Consider the following 21,306-nt stretch of genomic DNA (forward strand, 5'->3'; position numbering starts at 1 on the left):
AACATAGTGCACAATCAATATAAGGTCACCGTAAAAATACTTCGCTCGGATAATGGGACTGAGTATGTTAACAAAGCTTTTAATAATTTCTTGTCATCACATGACATTCTTCATCAGACTACATGTGTGAACACACAAAATAGGCATCTATTGGAGGTAGCTCGGTCTCTTATGTTCACGATTAATGTGCCAAAGTTTCTTTGGGACGAGGCTATTAAAACAAATTGCTTATCTAATAAACCGGATGCCATCACGAGTGTTGGGCTATAAAACCCCAATGGAATGTTTAAATGGCACTAATGATTTCATTGTACCTCCTAAGGTATTTGGTTGTACGTGTTTTGTTCATGATTATAGGGGTTCGGTTGGAAAGCTTGATCCACGTGCCATCAAATGCATATTTGTGGGATATTCACCCGATTAGAAGGGGTATCGTTGTTGGAGCCCCGATGAAAGGAGATTCTTTGTGAGTATGGATGTTACTTTTCATGAAAATGAACCATTTTATTCGCTTAATGCTCCTAATTATGGTATTGATAGTAAGGGGGAGAATTCAAACAAAGATAATGCTTCGGTGGTTCTCGTGTTGGCTCCGCTAATGGATATTTATCAGCCGGAGAATGGAACACAGGGGGAGAGAAGTGAAAGTATTGATGAAGGAGATGCCAATTCAACAAATTATGAGGCAAACAACATTCCGTCCGATCAACAAGTGATGGAAACCACTACACCGTCAAGCATCTCGTGGGACTCGGAGCATCGACAAGCGAACCTGTACATCATGAAGCAATTGAAGATATTGAACCTACTTGTATTATTCGAGAGTCTCCATCACATCAGGAGATTATACATGATGTCGTTGAAGGTGACGGTAATGAAAATTCTTCACCAGTACCTATTACTCCAATAGTTGATTATCCTATTGCACTACGAAAACTGTCAAGACATGCTGATGTTCCAAAGACACCTAAAGGTTTATGTGGGATACGAACACAATCTCACAAAATATCTATCTTACAAGAGGTGTAGTTCTTCATTTAAAAACTTTATTGCATCTTTAGACTCGACCTCCGTACCTACGGATTGGAAAGATGCCATCAAGGATCCAAGATGGAGTGTTGCTATGCTTGAAGAAATGGAGGCTTTAAAGAAAAACAAGACATGAGAACTGGTGACACTGCCAAAAAATAAAGAACCGGTCGGATGCAAGTGGGTGTATACCATGAAGCATAATCCTGAAGGCAAAGTGGAAAGGTACAAAGCATGTTTAGTAGCAAAAGGGTACACACAAACATATGGAGTGGATTATGAGGAGATATTTACACCGGTGGCTAAAATGAATACAATAAGAATTCCAATCTCTTGTGTAGCTAATCTTGGATGGGATTTACATCAACTTGATGTAAAAAATGCTTTCCTTCATGGAGATCTCCAAGAGGAAATTTATATGCAAATACCTCCAGGATTCAATACTCGCACAAACCGAAGGGCAAAGTGTTGAGACTACATCGCTCCTTATATGGTCTAAAACAATCACCACGAGCATGGTTTAATCGTTTTAGGAGGGTTGTATTGAAACATGGCTACAAACAGAGTAATGCTGATCATACTATGTTCTATAAGATAAATATGAGCAAACTAACAATATTGATAGTCTATGTGGATGACATTGTTATCACAGGAGATGATGATGCAGGAATCAAAGACCCGAAGCCGCAATTAACAAGAGAATTCGAGGTTAAAGATTTGGGCCAGCTAAGGTATTTTCTTGGGATTGAAGTCTCTCGAAGCTCAAAAGGTATTTACTTGTCTCAGAGAAAATACATATTAGATATCTTGTCAGAAACATGTATGTTGCGTTACCGACCTGCCTTAACACCAATAGAGCAAAACCATAGACTTACTAGTGAACCAGGCAACCTGTAGACCGAGCGCAATATCAACGACTAGTTGGACGACTGATTTACTTGTCTCATACTCGTCCAGATATTGCTTTTGCAGTGAGTGTGGTTAGTCAATTCATGCATGATCTAGAACTCACCACATGGATGCAGTACTTAGAATAATTCGATATCTTAAGGGTAATCCAGGGCGTGGATTGTTATACCAATCAAATGGGAATATGCAAGTAGAATGCTACACTGATGCAGATTGGGCAGGTTCACTGGATGATAGAAGGTCCACATCTGGCTATTGTACATTTATTGGAGAAAATTTAGTTACTTGGCGTAGTAAGAAGCAAAACCGTTGTTGCTCGGTCTACAGACTGAGGCAAAATTTAGGTCTATGGCTCATGGAATATGTGAGGTGATGTGGCTGAAAATCATATTGACGGAGCTGGGTTTATGTCAAGCAAAACCATTAATGATATATTGTGATAATAAGGTATCACTAGATATTGCACATAACCCAGTTCAACATGCTCGGACTAAACATATTGAAATTGATCGACATTTCATGAAAGAAAAACTTGATCAAGGGATAATCTGTATACCTTATGTGAGCTCTTCAAATCAACTAGCAGATATATTCACCAAAGACTTATCGGAGAAGGTTTTTTCTAGTCTATGTTACAAGATGGGGCTATATGATGCATTCTCCCTATCTTGAGGGGGAGTGTTGAGTTAGCAATGTATTATCTTTTTTCCCTTATCTATGTACTTATATGTAATATGTAGATATCAAGAGGACAAATGTGTAAAGAAGAAAGGAAGAAAGAAATAAAAAGAAGAAAAGGATACGGGAGTGGATAAGCTTCCAGTTTTCCCATTTTAACAGCTTTGTGTCCATACTCGATCAATTGAGTTCCACACTGATAGTTGGTTGATTGCAATAGCAATCAAGTCCCTCTATATGCTAAATTTTTTTACTAATTTTTTTATGTTTTGGAAATAAGTTTTATATATACCAGGTGCATATGCACCCGGGATCAGATTTGGTTTTCCGTTGATTGAGTTTCTTCTCAACTTTTGCCACACTTTGTGGCTTACAAATTCTTAATTACACTTTTCGAGTTAGCATACTTGGCAAATTTAGGTTTGACAAAATTTAGACGGAAATCGGAAACCAAACATCCAAGATCGTCTCGCATTAATAAAAATGCAAAACATTGCTGATATTATCACAAATGGTTTGGATTCAAGAAAAAACTCGAAGGAGATTTCTAGATGTTGGATTCGTTATTGATTTTATGTAAATGTTTTCTGAATCTGCTACAAAGAGATGTTACTGAAGTATTGATAAAAATCTGAAATTTTTGGGATGCTAAATAAGAAATTTATAAATGTTGGATGCATTCTCCATTTTAGTTGGAAACGATTTTTGGACTACAAAGAGATGTTGTTGTGTACCGATGAAAATTATAAAGTGTGATGCTACATAAGAAATGTCTAAACGTCAGATTTGTTATTTTTTCCTTTGGAAAGATTTTTTTTGGAACCACAATGAGATGTTCCCTAAGTATGGATGAAGTCCGATATGTGTGATACCGAATAAACACTTCTTTTTTGAACGGGAATGTCCTCGAAAGGCATGAAAGTTGCGATAAAGTAGGACAGTTATATACCGTTTTACAAACTGGGCCCTAGACTATAACAAAAGTACAAGCAAGTTCTGGACATAATCACAAAGGATCCTAAGAGAATATAGAAAAAGCAATTGTTGAGTTAGCAATGTATTATCCTTTTTTTTCTTATCTATGTACTTATATGTAATATGTAGATATCAAGAGGGCAAATGTGTAAAAAAGAAAGGAAGTAAGAAATAAGAAGAAGAAAAGGAGACAGGAGTGGATAAGCTTCCAGATTCCCCATTTTATCAATTTTATCAGCTCCGTGTCCATACTCGATCAATTGAGTTCATGGACTGATAGTTGGTTGATTGCAATATGGTATCAGAGTGGACAAGAGTGGGGAATCGAGTGTATAAAAATTGTGTGAGAGCATGCAGAGAATGCTATCTCAGTTGATGGAACAAGTTCAGACAAAATCTGCTAATGCATCTGGTGGCGTATCCGTTGCTTTGGAGTCAAATCCAGTCAAGCTTACTGGCCCAGGTGACTATTTTAGTTGGGCACGAAATGCAGAGTTCATTCGGAAGCGCATGGTCTCGCAAAAATTTTCTTGAGGAAGATAAGAAGAAACCCGAAGGTGTTGCACATGAACAATGGGAGCGGAACCAAATGAAGGTAATGGTCTCGGCTTCTAAGCTCAATGGAGAAAACAGTTCGGGAACAGTAGAAGGCCTTACAACTGCAGCTGAATTTTGGGTAGATATTGAAAAACAGTTTTCAGGAAAATCAAACAAAATGCAAGTCGCCAGGATTCTCCATGAGATGAGGCATGTCGGGCAAGATCAAAAAACTATGACCGAGTATGCAGGGAGATTAAGAAGCTCTACAGGGACCTAGAGTTCTTCGGACCATTCAAGGCACACGATCCCGGAGATGTGCCACTCCTTCGAGAATGGTTTGAACCATCGCTTGTGCAAACCTTTCTCGAAGGCCTGGATTCGGAATTTAATTTTCGAGCTCAGTTAACACCTGACTGGCCCACTTTAGACGAGGCAATTGCTAGCATTCTGGAAGAGGAAACTCGTCGATCTAACAAGATTTCAGTCCTAAATACAGGTGTCGACAATAGAGCAGCACTGTCCTCACTGACCCATGATAAACAATATGTTGGTTCAAAGAATGATCAAGCACACGCCATGAAATTTGGTTACCAGATGAAACCCAGAGTGATCTTTGATCATTGTGGAAGACCTGGTCATGTGAAGAAAGATTTTTTTGAGCTGATTGGTTACCCCCGGTTGCGTAAGAGCCCACCAAACCGTCCCAATAATGGGACAATATTCAAGAAGAAGCCTAAACGAAGCCATCTTACTGCAACTGTAAAGGAATCACCTGATGTTACTGCAGTGGAGGAATTTAAATCCATGATGACGGCCACTGCTACAGATGTCCCTGAATCTGCATCCACCTCTCATGCGAGTCAAGGTGTGAATTGTTCATCCAACCCTTGGATCATTGATTCAGGGCAACAAATCATATGACTCGGTTCATCAAAAAGTTTCTCATCTTATACACCACGTTCTAGCAAAGAAAGAGTTCGTATTGCCGATGGATCCTCTGCTCCAATAATGGGTAGTGGCACCATTAGTTGTACTCCTTCTATGTCATTGAGTCATGTTTTACATGTTCCCAACTTTCCAGTGGATTTATTATCAGTTAGCTCAATTACAAAGGAACTGAATTGTGGAGCATGGTTTCAACCTTATTTCTGTATATTTCAGGAGCTAAAGTCGGGAAGAATACTTGGGACTGGGACTGAACGAGATGGCTTGTACTACCTCGGCAATGTTCCAGCACCATTGACGCTTAGTACAAGATGTAGCCCTGCCAAAGGTGAGTTAACTTTGTTGCATTATAGACTTGGACATGTGTCCTTTCAGTCCCTAAGTCGCTTGTTCCCGTCAAAATTTAATATCTATTGTAAGGAAGGTTTGGTTTGTGATGTGTGTGAACTAGCTAAGCACACAAGAACAAGTTATCCTAGTACTAGTGAGAAGACTAATATCCCTTCTGAAGTAGTTCATTCTGATGTATGGGGCCCTTCAGTTGTGACTTCTCTTTTAGGAGAAAGATGGTATGTGACCTTTATTGACGGTTTTAGTAGATGTACTTGGTTGTATCTGCTAAAGCACAAATCTGAAGTATTATCCGCATTTATAGACTTCTATAACATAGTGCACAATCAATATAAGGTCACTGTAAAAATACTTCGCTCAGATAATGGGACTGAGTATGTTAACAAAGCTTTTAATAATTTCTTGTCATCACATGACATTCTTCATCAGACTACATGTGTGAACACACAAAATAGGCATCTATTGGAGGTAGCTCGGTCTCTTATGTTCACGATTAATGTGCCAAAGTTTCTTTGGGACGAGGCTATTAAAACAGCTGCTTATCTAATAAACCGGATGCCATCACGAGTGTTGGGCTATAAAACCCCAATGGAATGTTTAAATGGCACTAATGATTTCATTGTACCTCCTAAGGTATTTGGTTGTACGTGTTTTGTTCATGATTATAGGGGTTCGGTTGGAAAGCTTGATCCACGTGCCATCAAATGCATATTTGTGGGATATTCACCCAGTTAGAAGGGGTATCGTTGTTGGAGCCCCGATGAAAGGAGATTCTTTGTGAGTATGGATGTTACTTTTCATGAAAATGAACCATTTTATTTGCTTAATGCTCCTAATTATGGTATTGATAGTAAGGGGGAGAATTCAAACAAAGATAATGCTTCAGGTGGTTCTGTGTTGGCTCCGCTAATGGATATTTATCAGCCAGAGAATGGAACACAGGGGGAGAGAAGTGAAAGTATTGATGAAGGAGATGCCAATTCAACAAATTATGAGGCAAACAACATTCCGTCTGATCAACAAGTGATGGAAACCACTACACCGTCAGCATCTGTGGGACCTGGAGCATCGACAAGCGAACCTGTACATCATGAAGCAATTGAAGATATTGAACCTACTTGTATTATTCGAGAGTCTCCATCACATCAGGAGATTATACATGATGTCGTTGAAGGTGACGGTAATGAAAATTCTTCACCAGTACCTATTACTCCAATAGTTGATTATCCTATTGCACTACGAAAACTGTCAAGACATGCTGATGTTCCAGCACACCTAAAGGTTTATGTGGGATACGAACACAATCTCGCAAAATATCTATCTTACAAGAGGTGTAGTTCTTCATTTAAAAACTTTATTGCATCTTTAGACTCGACCTCTGTACCCACAGATTGGAAAGATGCCATCAAGGATCCAAGATGGAGTGTTGCTATGCTTGAAGAAATGGAGGCTTTAAAGAAAAACAAGACATGAGAACTGGTGACACTGCCAAAAAATAAAGAACCGGTCGGATGCAAGTGGGTGTATACCATGAAGCATAATCCTGAAGGCAAAGTGGAAAGGTACAAAGCACGTTTAGTAGCAAAAGGGTACACACAAACATATGGAGTGGATTATGAGGAGATATTTACACCGGTGGCTAAAATGAATACAATAAGAATTTCAATCTCTTGTGTAGCTAATCTTGGATGGGATTTACATCAACTTGATGTAAAAAATGCTTTCCTTCATGGAGATCTCCAAGAGGAAATTTATATGCAAATACCTCCGGGATTCAATATCGCACAAACCGAAGGGCAAAGTGTTGAGACTACATCGCTCCTTATATGGTCTAAAACAATCACCACGAGCATGGTTTAATCGTTTTAGGAGGGTTGTATTGAAACATGGCTACAAACAGAGTAATGCTGATCATACTATGTTCTATAAGATAAATATGAGCAAACTAACAATATTGATAGTCTATGTGGATGACATTGTTATCACAGGAGATGATGATGCAGGAATCAAAGACCTGAAGCTGCAATTAACAAGAGAATTCGAGGTTAAAGATTTGGGCCAGCTAAGGTATTTTCTTGGGATTGAAGTCTCTCGAAGCTCAAAAGGTATTTACTTGTCTCAGAGAAAATACATATTAGATATCTTGTCAGAAACATGTATGTTGCGTTACCGACCTGCCTTAACACCAATAGAGCAAAACCATAGACTTACTAGTGAACCGAGCAACTCTGTAGACCGAGCGCAATATCAACGACTAGTTGGACGACCGATTTACTTGTCTCATACTCGTCCGGATATTGCTTTTGCAAGTGAGTGTGGTTAGTCAATTCATGCATGATCTAGAACTCACCACATGGATGCAGTACTTAGAATAATTCGATATCTTAAGGGTAATCCAGGGCGTGGATTGTTATACCAATCAAATGGGAATATGCAAGTAGAATGCTACACTGATGCAGATTGGGCAGGTTCACTGGATGATAGAAGGTCCACATCTGGCTATTGTACATTTATTGGAGAAAATTTAGTTACTTGGCGTAGTAAGAAGCAAAACCGTTGTTGCTCGGTCTACACCGAGGCAAAATTTAGGTCTATGGCTCATGGAATATGTGAGGTGATGTGGCTGAAAATCATATTGACGGAGCTGGGTTTATGTCAAGCAAAACCATTAATGATATATTGTGATAATAAGGTATCACTAGATATTGCACATAACCCGATTCAACATGCTCGGACTAAACATATTGAAATTGATCGACATTTCATGAAAGAAAAACTTGATCAAGGGATAATCTGTATACCTTATGTGAGCTCTTCAAATCAACTAGCAGATATATTCACCAAAGACTTATCGGAGAAGGTTTTTTCTAGTCTATGTTACAAGATGGGGCTATATGATGCATTCTCCCTATCTTGAGGGGGAGTGTTGAGTTAGCAATGTATTATCTTTTTTCCCTTATCTATGTACTTATATGTAATATGTAGATATCAAGAGGACAAATGTGTAAAGAAGAAAGGAAGAAAGAAATAAAAAGAAGAAAAGGATACGGGAGTGGATAAGCTTCCAGTTTTCCCATTTTAACAGCTTTGTGTCCATACTCGATCAATTGAGTTCCTGACTGATAGTTGGTTGATTGCAATAGCAATCAAGTCCTTGGTCGCCGTCGACACATAGGCTCTAAAAATGGTTGCCTTCCACACCACCAGGAACATATAAATCTGGAACTGGATTCCCGAAATCCACGGACTTTGGACCTGAAATTACACGGACCTCACTAGACTGGGCTTCGTTGGACTATGGGCGTGAACTGGACGTCAGGTCCATAACGGTGGATTCCTATGGGCTTTTGACTTTTGACCATCCTGTATCCACTGGACAAAACGACCCTTACCTCTGCCCCCAAATCCCCAAGGCTCCTCCATTGCTGGCAACCTCCCCTCCGCCGCCGGCCACCGGAAACCGCCCCTCCGCCGTCGGCAACCGCCCCCACGACTCCGGCAGCCGCCCCTCCGCCGTCGGCAACCGCCCCCACGACTCCGGCAGCCGCCCCTCCGCTGCCGGCAACCGCCCGATTCGCCGCTGCCCTCCGCCCGCTCCGTCGGCGATCGTAGATCCTCCAAGCTTGTCGGGAGACTCGATGGCGATCGCGAGCCGGAACTACCTTCCCCGACTACGCCGTTGGTAGCCAACGACGCCCGAAGAGGAGCCTACAGCCTAACAGCCGCCACCTCCTCCTCAAGACGTCTCCGCCATCCCTTCCACCTGGACTCCGACGAGCCTCTCCGCCGCTGCCTGCACAACCCCGAAGCTCCTGGCCACCAATACCAGGACCCTGAAGCCCGCCCCTTCCCCTAGCTCAAGGTGAGCTGCCTTTTCTCTGTCAAGGTGGCCTCTTTCTTGTTCTTGATTTGCACTAATTGGTGTACGTACTTGGCAGTCTGCATCCGCTGCTGCCTGCAATTCGTCTTGCAAAGTTGTATTCACATTCTGCAATTCGGCGTTATTCTGTATTCACATCAATGTAGTGAACATGTATGTGCGGTAGCAATATTCAGTTAGCAATAAGAAGAGTTCTAGCAATAGCTTGTTATTTTGTCGATACTAGGTGTCCATTAGCCGGTAAATATTAGTGTTAAAATAATCTTGTTTACTTTTAGATTGAACTATGGATTTCCGGCTGTGCTTGTTAATTTGGAATATGTTCTCAGTTTAATTGCTTGACTAGAACATGGAAACTGATGGTCAATCCGTAGTGCCAATGCAAATGTGTGTGCCAAGTTCTGTACTGACTCATGAGTCCAAACATGCGTACAACTAAGCTATTTTTGTCCAACTCAGATTGCTTATGTATGATACAGTATGAGCTTACCTTCTCGATGAATATATATCATGGACTTTAGCCCTACAGCTAGCACACACCGGATTGCTTATTTATGATACAACTAGCTTCACCTGTTGCAATGCATCTTCTATTGCTGGCGTTCCTGCTAGCCGTGTGCTGAATATTTCTGCCTACTACTATCTGACAATTTTGAGTAATGTAGAATGGTGTTGTTTGCTAAATTTTAGTAAGGTCGAACGTTTGGGTAGCTTTCAGTAGAAATGATATATTTTATGATGAGCAAATGGATACCGGATATATCTTGTTTCCCCTATAAACTATACATTACTTTTGCTCAGTAAAAAATATGCACAGTTCCATTAAGGTTTGGGCTCTGTGACATATCTTTCAGATTATTATTTTTACATGCCCTGTAATCTCCAATATTGTTAGTGACTATCATTTGCTCATATTTACTGCAGTTGCGCTGTCTCACTTAGAGCATCTTAAGTTGTTGATACTCGTTAGTAATACTCCAATTGTCAGAATGTCAAACAGTCAAACTGCAGAGCAATCACAGTTTCGTGACGGAGCGGATGAAGTGACTCAGCTCCCCAATCGCAGAAGCAAGAAACGATCAAGAGTTTGGGATTTTTTCAAAGAGCTACCTGATGAAGGAAAGGCTATTTGCGTTTATTGTCAAACCAAATTATCATATCATCAAGGGATTGGCGTGTCACACTTCAAGCGTCATATCTTTTCTGGATGCCAAGAATTCCCACAGGATCTTGACCGTAATGCAATATTTCCCGTGAGTGACGCTGCTGCAGATGGACGCGGTTTTGTACTAGATCCAGCTGTTACAAGGGATTTCATGACCAAGTTTTGGATCAGTGCTAATCTTGCTTTCAGAAAGATTGAAAATGGGTTTTTTCAAGAAAATGATGAAGTCAGCGCACCCAAGTTTGAATGTTCATGGCCGAAAAACTCTCAAAAAGGATTGTATTGGTGTGTATGATGAAGAGAAGAAGAAGATTCAAAACAGTTTGGCTAATTCTGGCTCTAGTGTTAGTTTCACAACTGACATGTGGACATCAGTCCAAGAACTTGGCTACATTTGCCTAACTGCGCATTATATCGATGAAGACTTCAATCTGCACATGCATACAATCAGCTTTAAAAGTGTTCCATATCCTCATAATGCTGCTGCAATCCATAGTACAATTATGGATTGTCTCCATGATTGGGACTTGTCCAACAAAGCTTTTGCTATTACTCTGGATAATGCCACATCAAGTACTGCTGCAGTGAATAAGTTAAAGGCCAAACTTTGGATGGACAAGCCATTTGGTGGCGAAGATCTGCATGTGAGATGCGCAGCACATATTTTGAATTTGGTTGTCCAAGATGGTATGGATATTATCAAGGGAGCAATTGAGCCTGTCAGGGATGTTGTTAAACATGTAAACTCATCCGGACCTCGCCTGCAAAGTTTCAACTTACTTCCAGAAATGTCTGGCCATAAACCTAAGAAAGGATTGCTGCTAGACGTTCCCACAAGATGGAACTCAACTTATACAATGCTTGAAGAAGCTCTGAAACATAAGGCAGCCCTCACAAGCTATGCTGATGTTCAAAACATTCAAGGACCTACAGTTGAGGATTGGAATCTGGCTAAGAGGGTTTGCAACTTCCTCAAGAACTTTGCCGATGCAACAAAGGTGTTTTCCATGCACAAATTCCCAACATCACACAGATATTTAGAAGAGGTTTGGGGAATTCGAGGACTTCTTGTTGATGAAAAATATACAAAAGATGATTTCTTGAAGGATTTGTGCAAAGACATGAAAGACAAGTTTGATAAGTACTGGGATCAACCTAACAAAGTTCTTCTGGTTGCCTCCTTGTTGGATCCACGGTACAAACTAGTTCTACTGAGATTCTGTTTCACCGAAGCATTTGGAGAAGAGGTATCTGATGAGAGAGTAGCCAATGTTCGTTACTGGTTCACAGAATACTATGAGCATTACGAACGCATGGCGGAAAGTTCTTCACGCAGAACCAACATTAACTCATCACCTAAGGTGGGAGGCTCAGCAGATATGCTCCCAAGGCTAACGGGAAAGCGCAGATTAGAGCTGGGATTTGCTTTGTTCAAACAACAACATCGCCCTAATCGCCGTAGAAGATCAGAGGTTGATATGTATCTAGAAGATGCATTGGTTCCACTTAGGGAAGATGAAAGCTTTGACGTCCTGAAGTGGTGGAAAAGAAATGTAGAGAATTATCCTGTACTAGCCAGGATGGCTCGAGACTTTTTGGCTATTCCTCTATCATACGTGGCTTCCGAATCGACATTCAGTACTGCAGGCATGATAATTAATAAACATCGCAGTTCTCTAAACCCTGAAACAACTGAAGGACTGACATGCTCCAAAGATTGGTTGAAAGAATACTTGTCCGAGGACGACGACGATGAAGATGATGGTAAAAATCTAAGACTAATGATATTGTCTTTCTTGAATTAATGTATTACATGCTGTTGTTAATGTTTTCTTTTTATCAATTTATAGATTGACTCGATGAGCTTTGCCAAGAGATTTTTGCTGAAGTGTCTGGTATGTTGCTTATAGAGTATCATCGGTCTCAATGGTGTTTCTCTGAATTATGATGTTTTTTTAGCCCTCTTGAGCTGTAGATAATTGCTTCCAGTTCAGTTACTGAATTATTGAGGCGTGTGTCTATGCTTGCTTGTCTGTTGCATACTGAACTTGTATAAATTAGGCTACAAATGGACTGGATCAGATCAGTCACACCTACTGCCGTCAAGTACCTATTCTTTACTTAAAATATGGTCATCTAACTACAGATAGTATGAGAGAACCTCCCTGGTAATTCCCTAACGTCAACAGTACATTCAACTACCCCAACTTATACTTTGCCATAGCAAGTTTAGGAAGAAAAAAAAGTGGCCATCTTAGCTTTATAGCAAAGCATACATTTGATATTCCACAACAACCCAATTTCACCGTAGTTGTCCATGGTCATATCTTAAAAGTCAGCTACAAAGACATTTTTATTTGCATAGGAGTTTTAACAACCAAAAGAGTCTTGTGTGTCTTGTGATCCTATCAACCTGACTCAGCTTTGCTCATTGACTGGGCAGAAAAGCCCACCTTTGGTTGACAACCACTTACAGATAGGCTTATTGGGGGTTGTTGGTATAAAGCACAGGAGGAATGGGTGCCGCATAACGGCCATTCTTACAATGCAGTGTGTAGACTGATTAAAATCCCTCTAAAGTACATTTTAGGTGGACTTCATAATCATCTCTGAACATCAGAGAGCATTGCTCTATCTAATAATAGCAACTGTTGCTTTCCTCAAATCCTCGCACACTCTTAGTTCATTCATTTCTGGAGGACGATTGGGGAGAGAACATGCTCTATCTAAGTTTCTTATGGTTTCACGAATCATATGCATTTCTCTATCCTGCTCTGTTATCCCTGAAGATGAAGCTCATCTACATTTATGTTGGACTACGGGATGCTTATTTTCTGAGATGCAAAACTTGTTCCATTCAACTTGGTTTCTCCAAATCTATACTTGATTGTAGATAATGTTTGGTATATTGTGTCATTGTGATGTTGCATCCCATAGTCCCACTCACCAATTGTTAGATCAATGGACTAGCAATAAATTTTGTACCTTTATATGAGTAAATAGAAGGGGCTGGATGAATATAAACATTAATGGGATCACTTGTTGCAGGTACTCACCAGTGGAGTGTTGGATATGTAGGCAGCGATCACAATGAAGAATATTGTCTTATCTGCTTGTCAAAACCTGACACGATGCTCCGATCTTCAAAAGTCAAAATTTGTGATTCTAGTGCATGGACTCTGTAGATTGAAAGATCGTTCTATTCTTTTTCTAGTACAAATTGTAGCCTATTACCATGCATTAATCTTGGATGTTTTATTGTATGTTGGCTTGATTTAGTACTTCCAGATGATTTCTTCCAGGTTTGCTATCGATATATAAGCGTTCACACCTTGCATGCTGTAAAATAAAGCGTTCACACCAATGCGTTCACACATTGCATTCTAAGAAACGAGTGCGTTCACACATTGCATTCTAAGAAGTGAATGCGTTCACACTGCACAACAGAAGCGTTCACACCGAGCAGCAGAGCGTCCATGGACATTGGATGTCCATCGTTATATTAGATCGGATTTGGATGGACGTGGGTTCCTCGATGCGAGGCGTGGACTGGAGATGGGTGGGCCAGCTTTAGAATGGATACTAGGTGGACGTACGTGATTTGGACATGGACTCTGATCCAGTTCCAGATTTAGGAACATACCACTTGGGATGTGCTCGACACTAGATATCATCGAGGAGTCAGAGAAGAGCATCCACATACGGAGGTTGAACAGACGCTCTCCATTTCTAAAAGTGAATAATATATTCTTAAAACGGATATGAATGCAGATTTGGAATGAAAATTATCCGAACCATTTACACCCCTTGTGTCCACGTCTTGACACACCAAAGGCCGGCTAGCCCAAGTAAGATGGGCCAAGAACTAGCCTCCTTTTGTTTGGTCCACAGCCACGCGTGAGTCGCAGTGTCTGGCCTAGTTGGGCCATGAAAACTGTCCGCATTCCGTTCGTGTGTGAGTGCCGCGGTCCGGTGTGATCCACGGTTGCGCATCGAGCTGAACGCCGGCCGTATCAGCCGCATCGCTTCGCTGTTCCCTCAACCGCACGTCCCGGATCCTCAGGCACCGCGTGTTTCAGTTCTACTCCTCGTACCCAATACGACATTTCTGTTCGTCGGGTAGTTCTATCTTGTGCCAGACTACCAGTGGCACAGCTCAATCCAGCTATAAATCAGTGCGAGACCAGTGTACATCTTCACCTGCTTGATCCGAGGGTGGTTCGCCAGACGCAGAATGGCGGGCGCGATGCAGAGCGTGCACGCGCACCCGCCGGAGTTCGCGCGGTCGGCGCACGAGCAGCCGTGCGCCACCACGTTCCACGGGGCCGCCGCGCCGCCGGAGATCCCCGTGATCGACATGTCCTCGCCCCACGCCGGACGCGCCATGGCGGGTGCCGCGCGCGAGTGGGGGATCTTCCAGGTGGTGAACCACGGCGTGCCGGCGTCGGCCGTGTCCGAGCTGCAGCGCGTCGGGCGCGAGTTCTTCGCGCTGCCGCAGGAGGAGAAGCAGCGGTACGCCATGGACCCGTCGTCCGGGAAAACCGAGGGCTACGGCTCCACGTTGCAGCGAGACGGCCCCGGCGGCAAGAAGACGTGGGCCGACTTTCTCTTCCACAACGTCGCGCCGCCGTCGGCCGTGAACCACTCCGTCTGGCCGGAGAACCCGAAGGGGTACAGGGCGGCCAACGAGGCGTACTGCGGTCACATGCGGCGGCTGACGCGGACGCTGTTCGAGCGCCTGTCCGCCGGGCTCGGGCTGGAGGAGGGCGCCATGGCGGAGGCGTTCGGCGGCGACGAGGTGATTTTCCTGCAGAAGATCAACTTCTACCCGCCGTGCCCGCAGCCGGACCTCGCGCTCGGCGTCGCGCCGCACACCGACCTCAGCACGCTCACCGTGCTCGTGCCCAACGAGGTGCCGGGGCTCCAGGTGTTCAGGGACGGGCAGTGGCACGACGTCGAGTACGTGCCCGGCGCGCTCATCGTCCACATCGGCGACCAGATCGAGGCAAGTGCTGCACTCCATTAACCGTTCTTGATCTGTCTCCCATCGACTGTTTTTACCTGCGACTGGCTGGCGTGCTGTTTGCGGCAGATTCTGAGCAACGGGAGGTACAAGGCCGTGCTGCACCGGACGACGGTGAGCAAGGAGAAGACGCGGATGTCGTGGCCGGTGTTCGTCGAGCCGCCGACGGAGCACGTCGTCGGCCCGCACCTGCGGCTCGTCACCGACGAGTACCCGGCCAAGTACAAGGCCAAGAAGTTCAAGGACTACAAGTACTGCAAGATCAACAAGCTGCCGCAGTAATGAATCGTTCAAATGTACAAATATTGTCGATTTAAACCTCTCGAAAGATTCAGTGGTGGAGATATTTAACAAACACTCTGCTCGTTCTCGTGGATCCTATATTCCTGCGTATGAGTTGGGACTTTACTCTCTGTTTCATAGAATCAGTTGGGATTTTGCTTCTTTTCCTTGTTGAGGGGAAAATTTGCGGATACTCAAAATGGAGTGCTTCATGTAGCTCCTTATTTTATAAAAAAATCATACTTTTAGAAAAAATATTCTATAGGTAGTCGATGATATATACTACTCCCGCAAATTCATATTAATTGATTCAACTTTGTCTAGATACATATGTATCTAGTCAACAAATGTGTCAATAACCGTGCAAAATATAAACATGAAAAAGGTGTGGATCTGAGAGTAGGGAACAATACACATTTTCAAAGCTACAAAATTTGTTGGATTTTTTCATTGTATCCTCAAAATAATAAAATTCTGCAATCAGATTTTGCACGTCTGTAATATACATTGCTGAATATCTACATAATATGTTCCAGATTTCTTTGAAACTTGAAACTAATATTTTTGATTTTTTCAAACCAAAGGCTCCATGGAGCTTCGGAGACATTTGCCCACACTCGAAAATTTTGGTTTTTTCCTCCATCTTCCTTTTTTATTTAGAAGAGATTAGGGCTTTTGCTCTGGCATCATACCATGGGCTGCCAACTTTTTTTTTAAACAGAGACAAAAGATTTGCCTCATCAATAATTAAGTAGAAACTACCTAGTTTTTAGGAAAATCAGGTGAAAACCTACAAAGATAGGGCCAAGCCCACACACCCAGCCACACGCTGCTGTGAGGGGCACACCGAGCCACCATGGCTACCCACACAAGCTACATAAATGCGAAGCTTAAGTTGGCCTATGACTATGCCAAACAGATGACTCCTCAAGAAGATGCCGACAGCTCCGATTTTAACGACGAGCCACGGAGAGGAGATGCGCAAGACCCGCGCCGAAAAGGAACTTCACCGTCGGACCGCCCCTCGAAGGTCATCGTACACCACCCGAAGACAGTTTCAACTTCACAGCAAGAGCAGACCAACCTGAAGACATTCGGACACACCCTGCCGGAGAATTATAAAGATTGCACAAAAGAAAGAAAAACGACCTCTAACTAATTTTGGTATTTTTGTTTTTCTAAAGTAAGAAAATCATTAGTAAATAAAAACAAGAATTGTGAAGAAAAGGAACTAGAAAAAACAACCAAAGAGCAATTTTTTTGTTATTTTCTTAAAGCGGTGAATTATTTTTGCCTACGATAATCAGGATTCAGTGAAACAGAATAACCTAATACTATAGAATCTTTTTGGGGAACAAGGTGTGTGTGCGCCTATATATATCAGGGTAAATGTATGTACGTATATCTGAAACACACACATATGCGAGTGGGAAATACCAGGATGCACCTGGGTGTTTGTGCACCCATTTCTCTGATATTGAAAAGAAAATGATATTTGAAAATTTTCAAAAAATTAAAGTAATATTTTATATGTACATATTCGGATGATACTTACGTTTGTAAGTTTTTGCAAAAAAATACACTTGCATGTAGCCTACACGAAAATGATAAAATGTTCAAATGGCACCACAATGATTGGTTGTGTACTATTCACGGTAATAGGAAATCTCATTTTCACATTTATGTGTAGGCAACGACCTTTATACCAAAATCTGCACAAACCAGTGGCCATTCCCCGTGCGAAAAATCAAAGTAGACCGGCGCCAACTATGCAGAAGCGATGGACGTCCTCGCCGCCGCATGCACCACCATGGATTCCAAGGTAACCCTCGCACCCACCACCCCCCCGGACCCCCCCCCCTAGCCACGACCATAGCCACAATGGAGGCCGCAGCTCCGGCGGAAGCAAAGCGTGCCGCCACCGGCGGCCGGGACGCTAAGCCGAAGGCGACAAAGAAGGTGTTGTCCAAGGAGGAGAAAGGCGTCGAGGCCGCGAAGCGTCGCGGCCGGTGCAGGAACCAGAAGGAGAGGAATGCAGCGGCCGCCGCCCTTGAGGCCAGCCAGCAGGCGTGGTAGATGTAGCTGAAAGCCAGCGCCGCGCAAGTAGGCCTCCATCCGTGCTTAGCGGAGGCCTACATGCTCGTCAAGCGAGAGGGGATCGCCGGCATCGCTCCTCCGGCCTAGTCGGTGAGCTCGGTAAGTTCCCAGCTGCATCCTGGAACGCCCGCTCCCTTGCCGGTCCACGCGGCGTCGCGGTTCACCTCCGGCATGGCGCCGGTGCAGTTAAACAGGGCGCCGGTTCCCGACCTCAACCGGACGCCGATAAGTGGTGACTCGTGCCCGGGTGCGACACACAAGACGCGTCAGGTGCCGGAGGAGAGCATGTCGGTGCCCCGCAACCTGTTTGACGAAATGGCACCATCTGCCCCGACGATGGACGGCTCGGTACGTAAGCTCTCTCACTTTGTGCGATTGCCGTGTGTCATGCGTCTAACATCCGGTGATTCGTAGGCCTATTGGAAGGGAAGGCATGACAGCGACATCGAGGCCATGATCTATGGCGGCGGCTTAGTTGGCGACGCCAGAGCCGGGATAGGGCCGCATGATGAGTGGGAACCGACGCAAGATGTTGAGGACATCGATGCGGCACGTCTGTTCTCCACCCATCCCACGCAGGCAACAACCTTGTGCGTCGACGACTATGAGGACGCGCCAATAGGGCATGTCCTCACCACAGACGATGCTAGTAAGAAGAAAGGGGAGAGCCACATGACACAAGGATTCAACGACGACGAGGACAAGTGTTTGTGCGACGCGTGACTGGCGACCAGCCATGACTGTAATAATGACGCCCAACAAAAGTGCAAGGTGCACTGGGCCAAGGTGATGCAGGAGTATAATGAGAGAAAGTTTCACGAGCCCTACGAGATGCCAAGCCCTCGCACGAAAGAGTCCATCAGAAAAAGATGGAACTACATCAAACAAGAGACAAGCAAGTTCTGCTCCACCGTCGAACATGTTGTGAACAACCCCATTAGCGGCGTTGGCGTGATTTCAGTGGTAAACAAGATACAACCATCATCATTCTATTCTATGTACATCATTCGTGAACCATGATCCGGGCATTAACCAATTGCAGGTATCCCGGACCTTGGAGAGATTCAAGGCAGTGCATAAGAAGGACTTCCATATAGTCCATTGTTGGGACAAGCTGAAGGGCGCGCAAAAGTGGCAGACAAGCTTTGCGCCTATGATGAAGCGGTGAAGAATGGAACAACTGTTAACGTTGACGGCGAAGACGACAATCATGGCCGTCATGCCCTTCCACCTCGCCCCCGAGGCCATAAGACTACCAATGCCGATCTAGCCCGGGAGGCAGCTGCCATTGCATTCACCCAGAGCTTGGAGAAGTTGATGGCCGAGAATCAAGCCGCCATGGTGAAAAGGGACGAGAAGGAGCATCTGGAAAAAAGAGGCCGCAACTGCCATCTACATCAACCTCACCAAAGAGGTCATTGAGGTTCAAGGATGGACGTCGAGGCCAAAAAGGCAGACACCGAGGCCAAATTGCGTGACACCGAGGCCAGGAGGATGGAGGCCGAGGCCAAGACCCGTGCAGAGGATACAAGGATCATGCTAGCCGACTTGAGCAGCGTCGACGACGATACTAGGGCCTGGTTCATGAAGAGCCGTGCCGAAATCCACGCACGAGACGCCTGTCTAGCGCCATGGCCTCTTTTTGGACTTCATATGCTATTCTAGCCTTGTTGTGCCCCTTTTGAACTCCATTTTACACCGTACCATGTGCAAAGTGTGATGAACTTATTTCAGACCTCAATTTGAGCTAATTTGAGCCTATAATTTCGTGAAAATTTGAGCTAATTTGATACTACAACCTCTTTTCTAAATTTTCTGAACTTAAACTGGCCCACGCCGGAAATGCGTCAGCCCGCTGGAGTCACCCCCGATGCAAACAGACGCATGACCATTTTCGCATCCGCGGGCCAACGGAAACGAACGCACGCGAACATTTTGACTATCCGAAATGCGTCGGTCCGCTGGAGATGCCCTTACCTTGTGCGGCTACTACTCTCTGTCCCTACTTGCTCCTACTGAGGGCGTTTGACCTCCACAAACTGTTCGTTCTTTGGTTGAATAATTAAGACAGAAAGTTTCTTTAAGGACCGCCGAGGAGAATGCTGAATGCCGCTCCGGTGGGATGCGCTGTTGTTCAGTTGCAAACAAAGGAGACTTCGCTGAACGCGTTACGCGTGCAGCTGGGTGGCCGGAATGGCGGGTGCGGTGCAGAGCGCGCAGGCCCTGGTGTCCTCGCTGGGAGCGCTCCCGCCGGAGTTCGCGCGGTCTGAGCACGAGCAGCCGGGCGCCACCACGTTCCGCGGGGCCGCGCCGGCCGAGATTCCCACATGTCCTCCTCCAACGCCAGCTGTTCCAGGTAAATAGCTCCTATGCGACATTTCAGCGAAATTGACTTAAACCCAACATAGTCCATCAGAATAGCTACACACGTTCCTCGGACGAAATAGCTCTCACGCAACACGGGTTATAGATCAGTGTCAACGGTCTCTTGTGACATGTTTTAATGGAGGGTGGAGTTAAATTAGGGTTAGATTAAGACAACCATTTCGAGCGGGCCCCACTCATTTGCCCGCCATGGAAACTTCGGCCCATCGTGTTGCCCGTTCCCGACCGCTGTCCTCCTTCATCTTCTCCGACGGTGGACCCGTCAAGTTCGTGTGCTCGGCAGTGGTGTCCCGTCCATTCTTGGCGGCAGCTCATCGGTGGTGAGTAATCTTGAAACCCTAGCTCCATTCCCTGCGCCTGGATTTGGATCTGACCCGGTCGCTTCTGATTTCTGAGCTAGATTTCCGTGGGCGGGTTGGCTGAACCGGGGGCATCGAGATGGAGAAGCAAGAGAGCAGTTCCAATAGGTAAAATAATCTTTTTTTTTTAAATTTCATTTGATCGCATTTGGGTAATCAACCAATTCCGCTAGCTCACTCTGCCCGCCGCCACTCAAAACAGGGGTGATTGTGAGTGGAGAAAATTCCAATTCAATGTCAAGTTCTTCCCATCTTAAACGAAATTAGGAGATGGTAGTGCACGTAACATCGAGAGAGGTACATCTGTGGGTTGGGAGGTTGAGTTTGCATATATTGATCCACAACAGCTGCAACAAATGGAAGAACTAGCTGTGAAGAATTCGGCAGAGAAAATTGGGCAACGTGTTCTTTGAGGTCCTGAACAAAAAGTTGTATTGTTACGGTTTAAAAATTGGAAGAGAGAATATCTGAGACTTCATGATGGAGAAGACATAGTTGATGAAATCGGTCCCTTTTGTTTGACTGATAATTTTTTTTTATATGCTAGATATAGAGATTTTGATGGGGGCGTCAATCTTTGCAAATAGTACATTTCTGCTAGACGTCAACCAGACGGAAGTACCATTAGAGTTAATCAAATCCCTTTTGAACACACTTGCATTGCTAGTTCACAGAGAGTATCAACAAT

The 21,306-nt window shown here is 44.1% G+C and overlaps 1 protein-coding gene across 1 annotated transcript; it reads left to right on the forward strand.

Annotated features, from left to right (window-relative positions):
* Positions 1–14,528: 14,528 nt before the first annotated feature.
* Positions 14,529–15,878, forward strand: LOC124688482 (flavonol synthase/flavanone 3-hydroxylase-like). The gene is made up of 2 exons (XM_047222154.1): positions 14,529–15,477; positions 15,565–15,878. The coding sequence occupies exons 1-2, from the start codon at positions 14,707–14,709 to the stop codon at positions 15,775–15,777; spliced, it is 984 nt and encodes a 327-aa protein (XP_047078110.1). The 5' UTR covers positions 14,529–14,706; the 3' UTR covers positions 15,778–15,878.
* Positions 15,879–21,306: the final 5,428 nt, after the last annotated feature.

This window comes from Lolium rigidum, chromosome 2, assembly GCF_022539505.1.
Source record: "Lolium rigidum isolate FL_2022 chromosome 2, APGP_CSIRO_Lrig_0.1, whole genome shotgun sequence".
Taxonomy (NCBI): Eukaryota; Viridiplantae; Streptophyta; class Magnoliopsida; order Poales; family Poaceae; genus Lolium; species Lolium rigidum.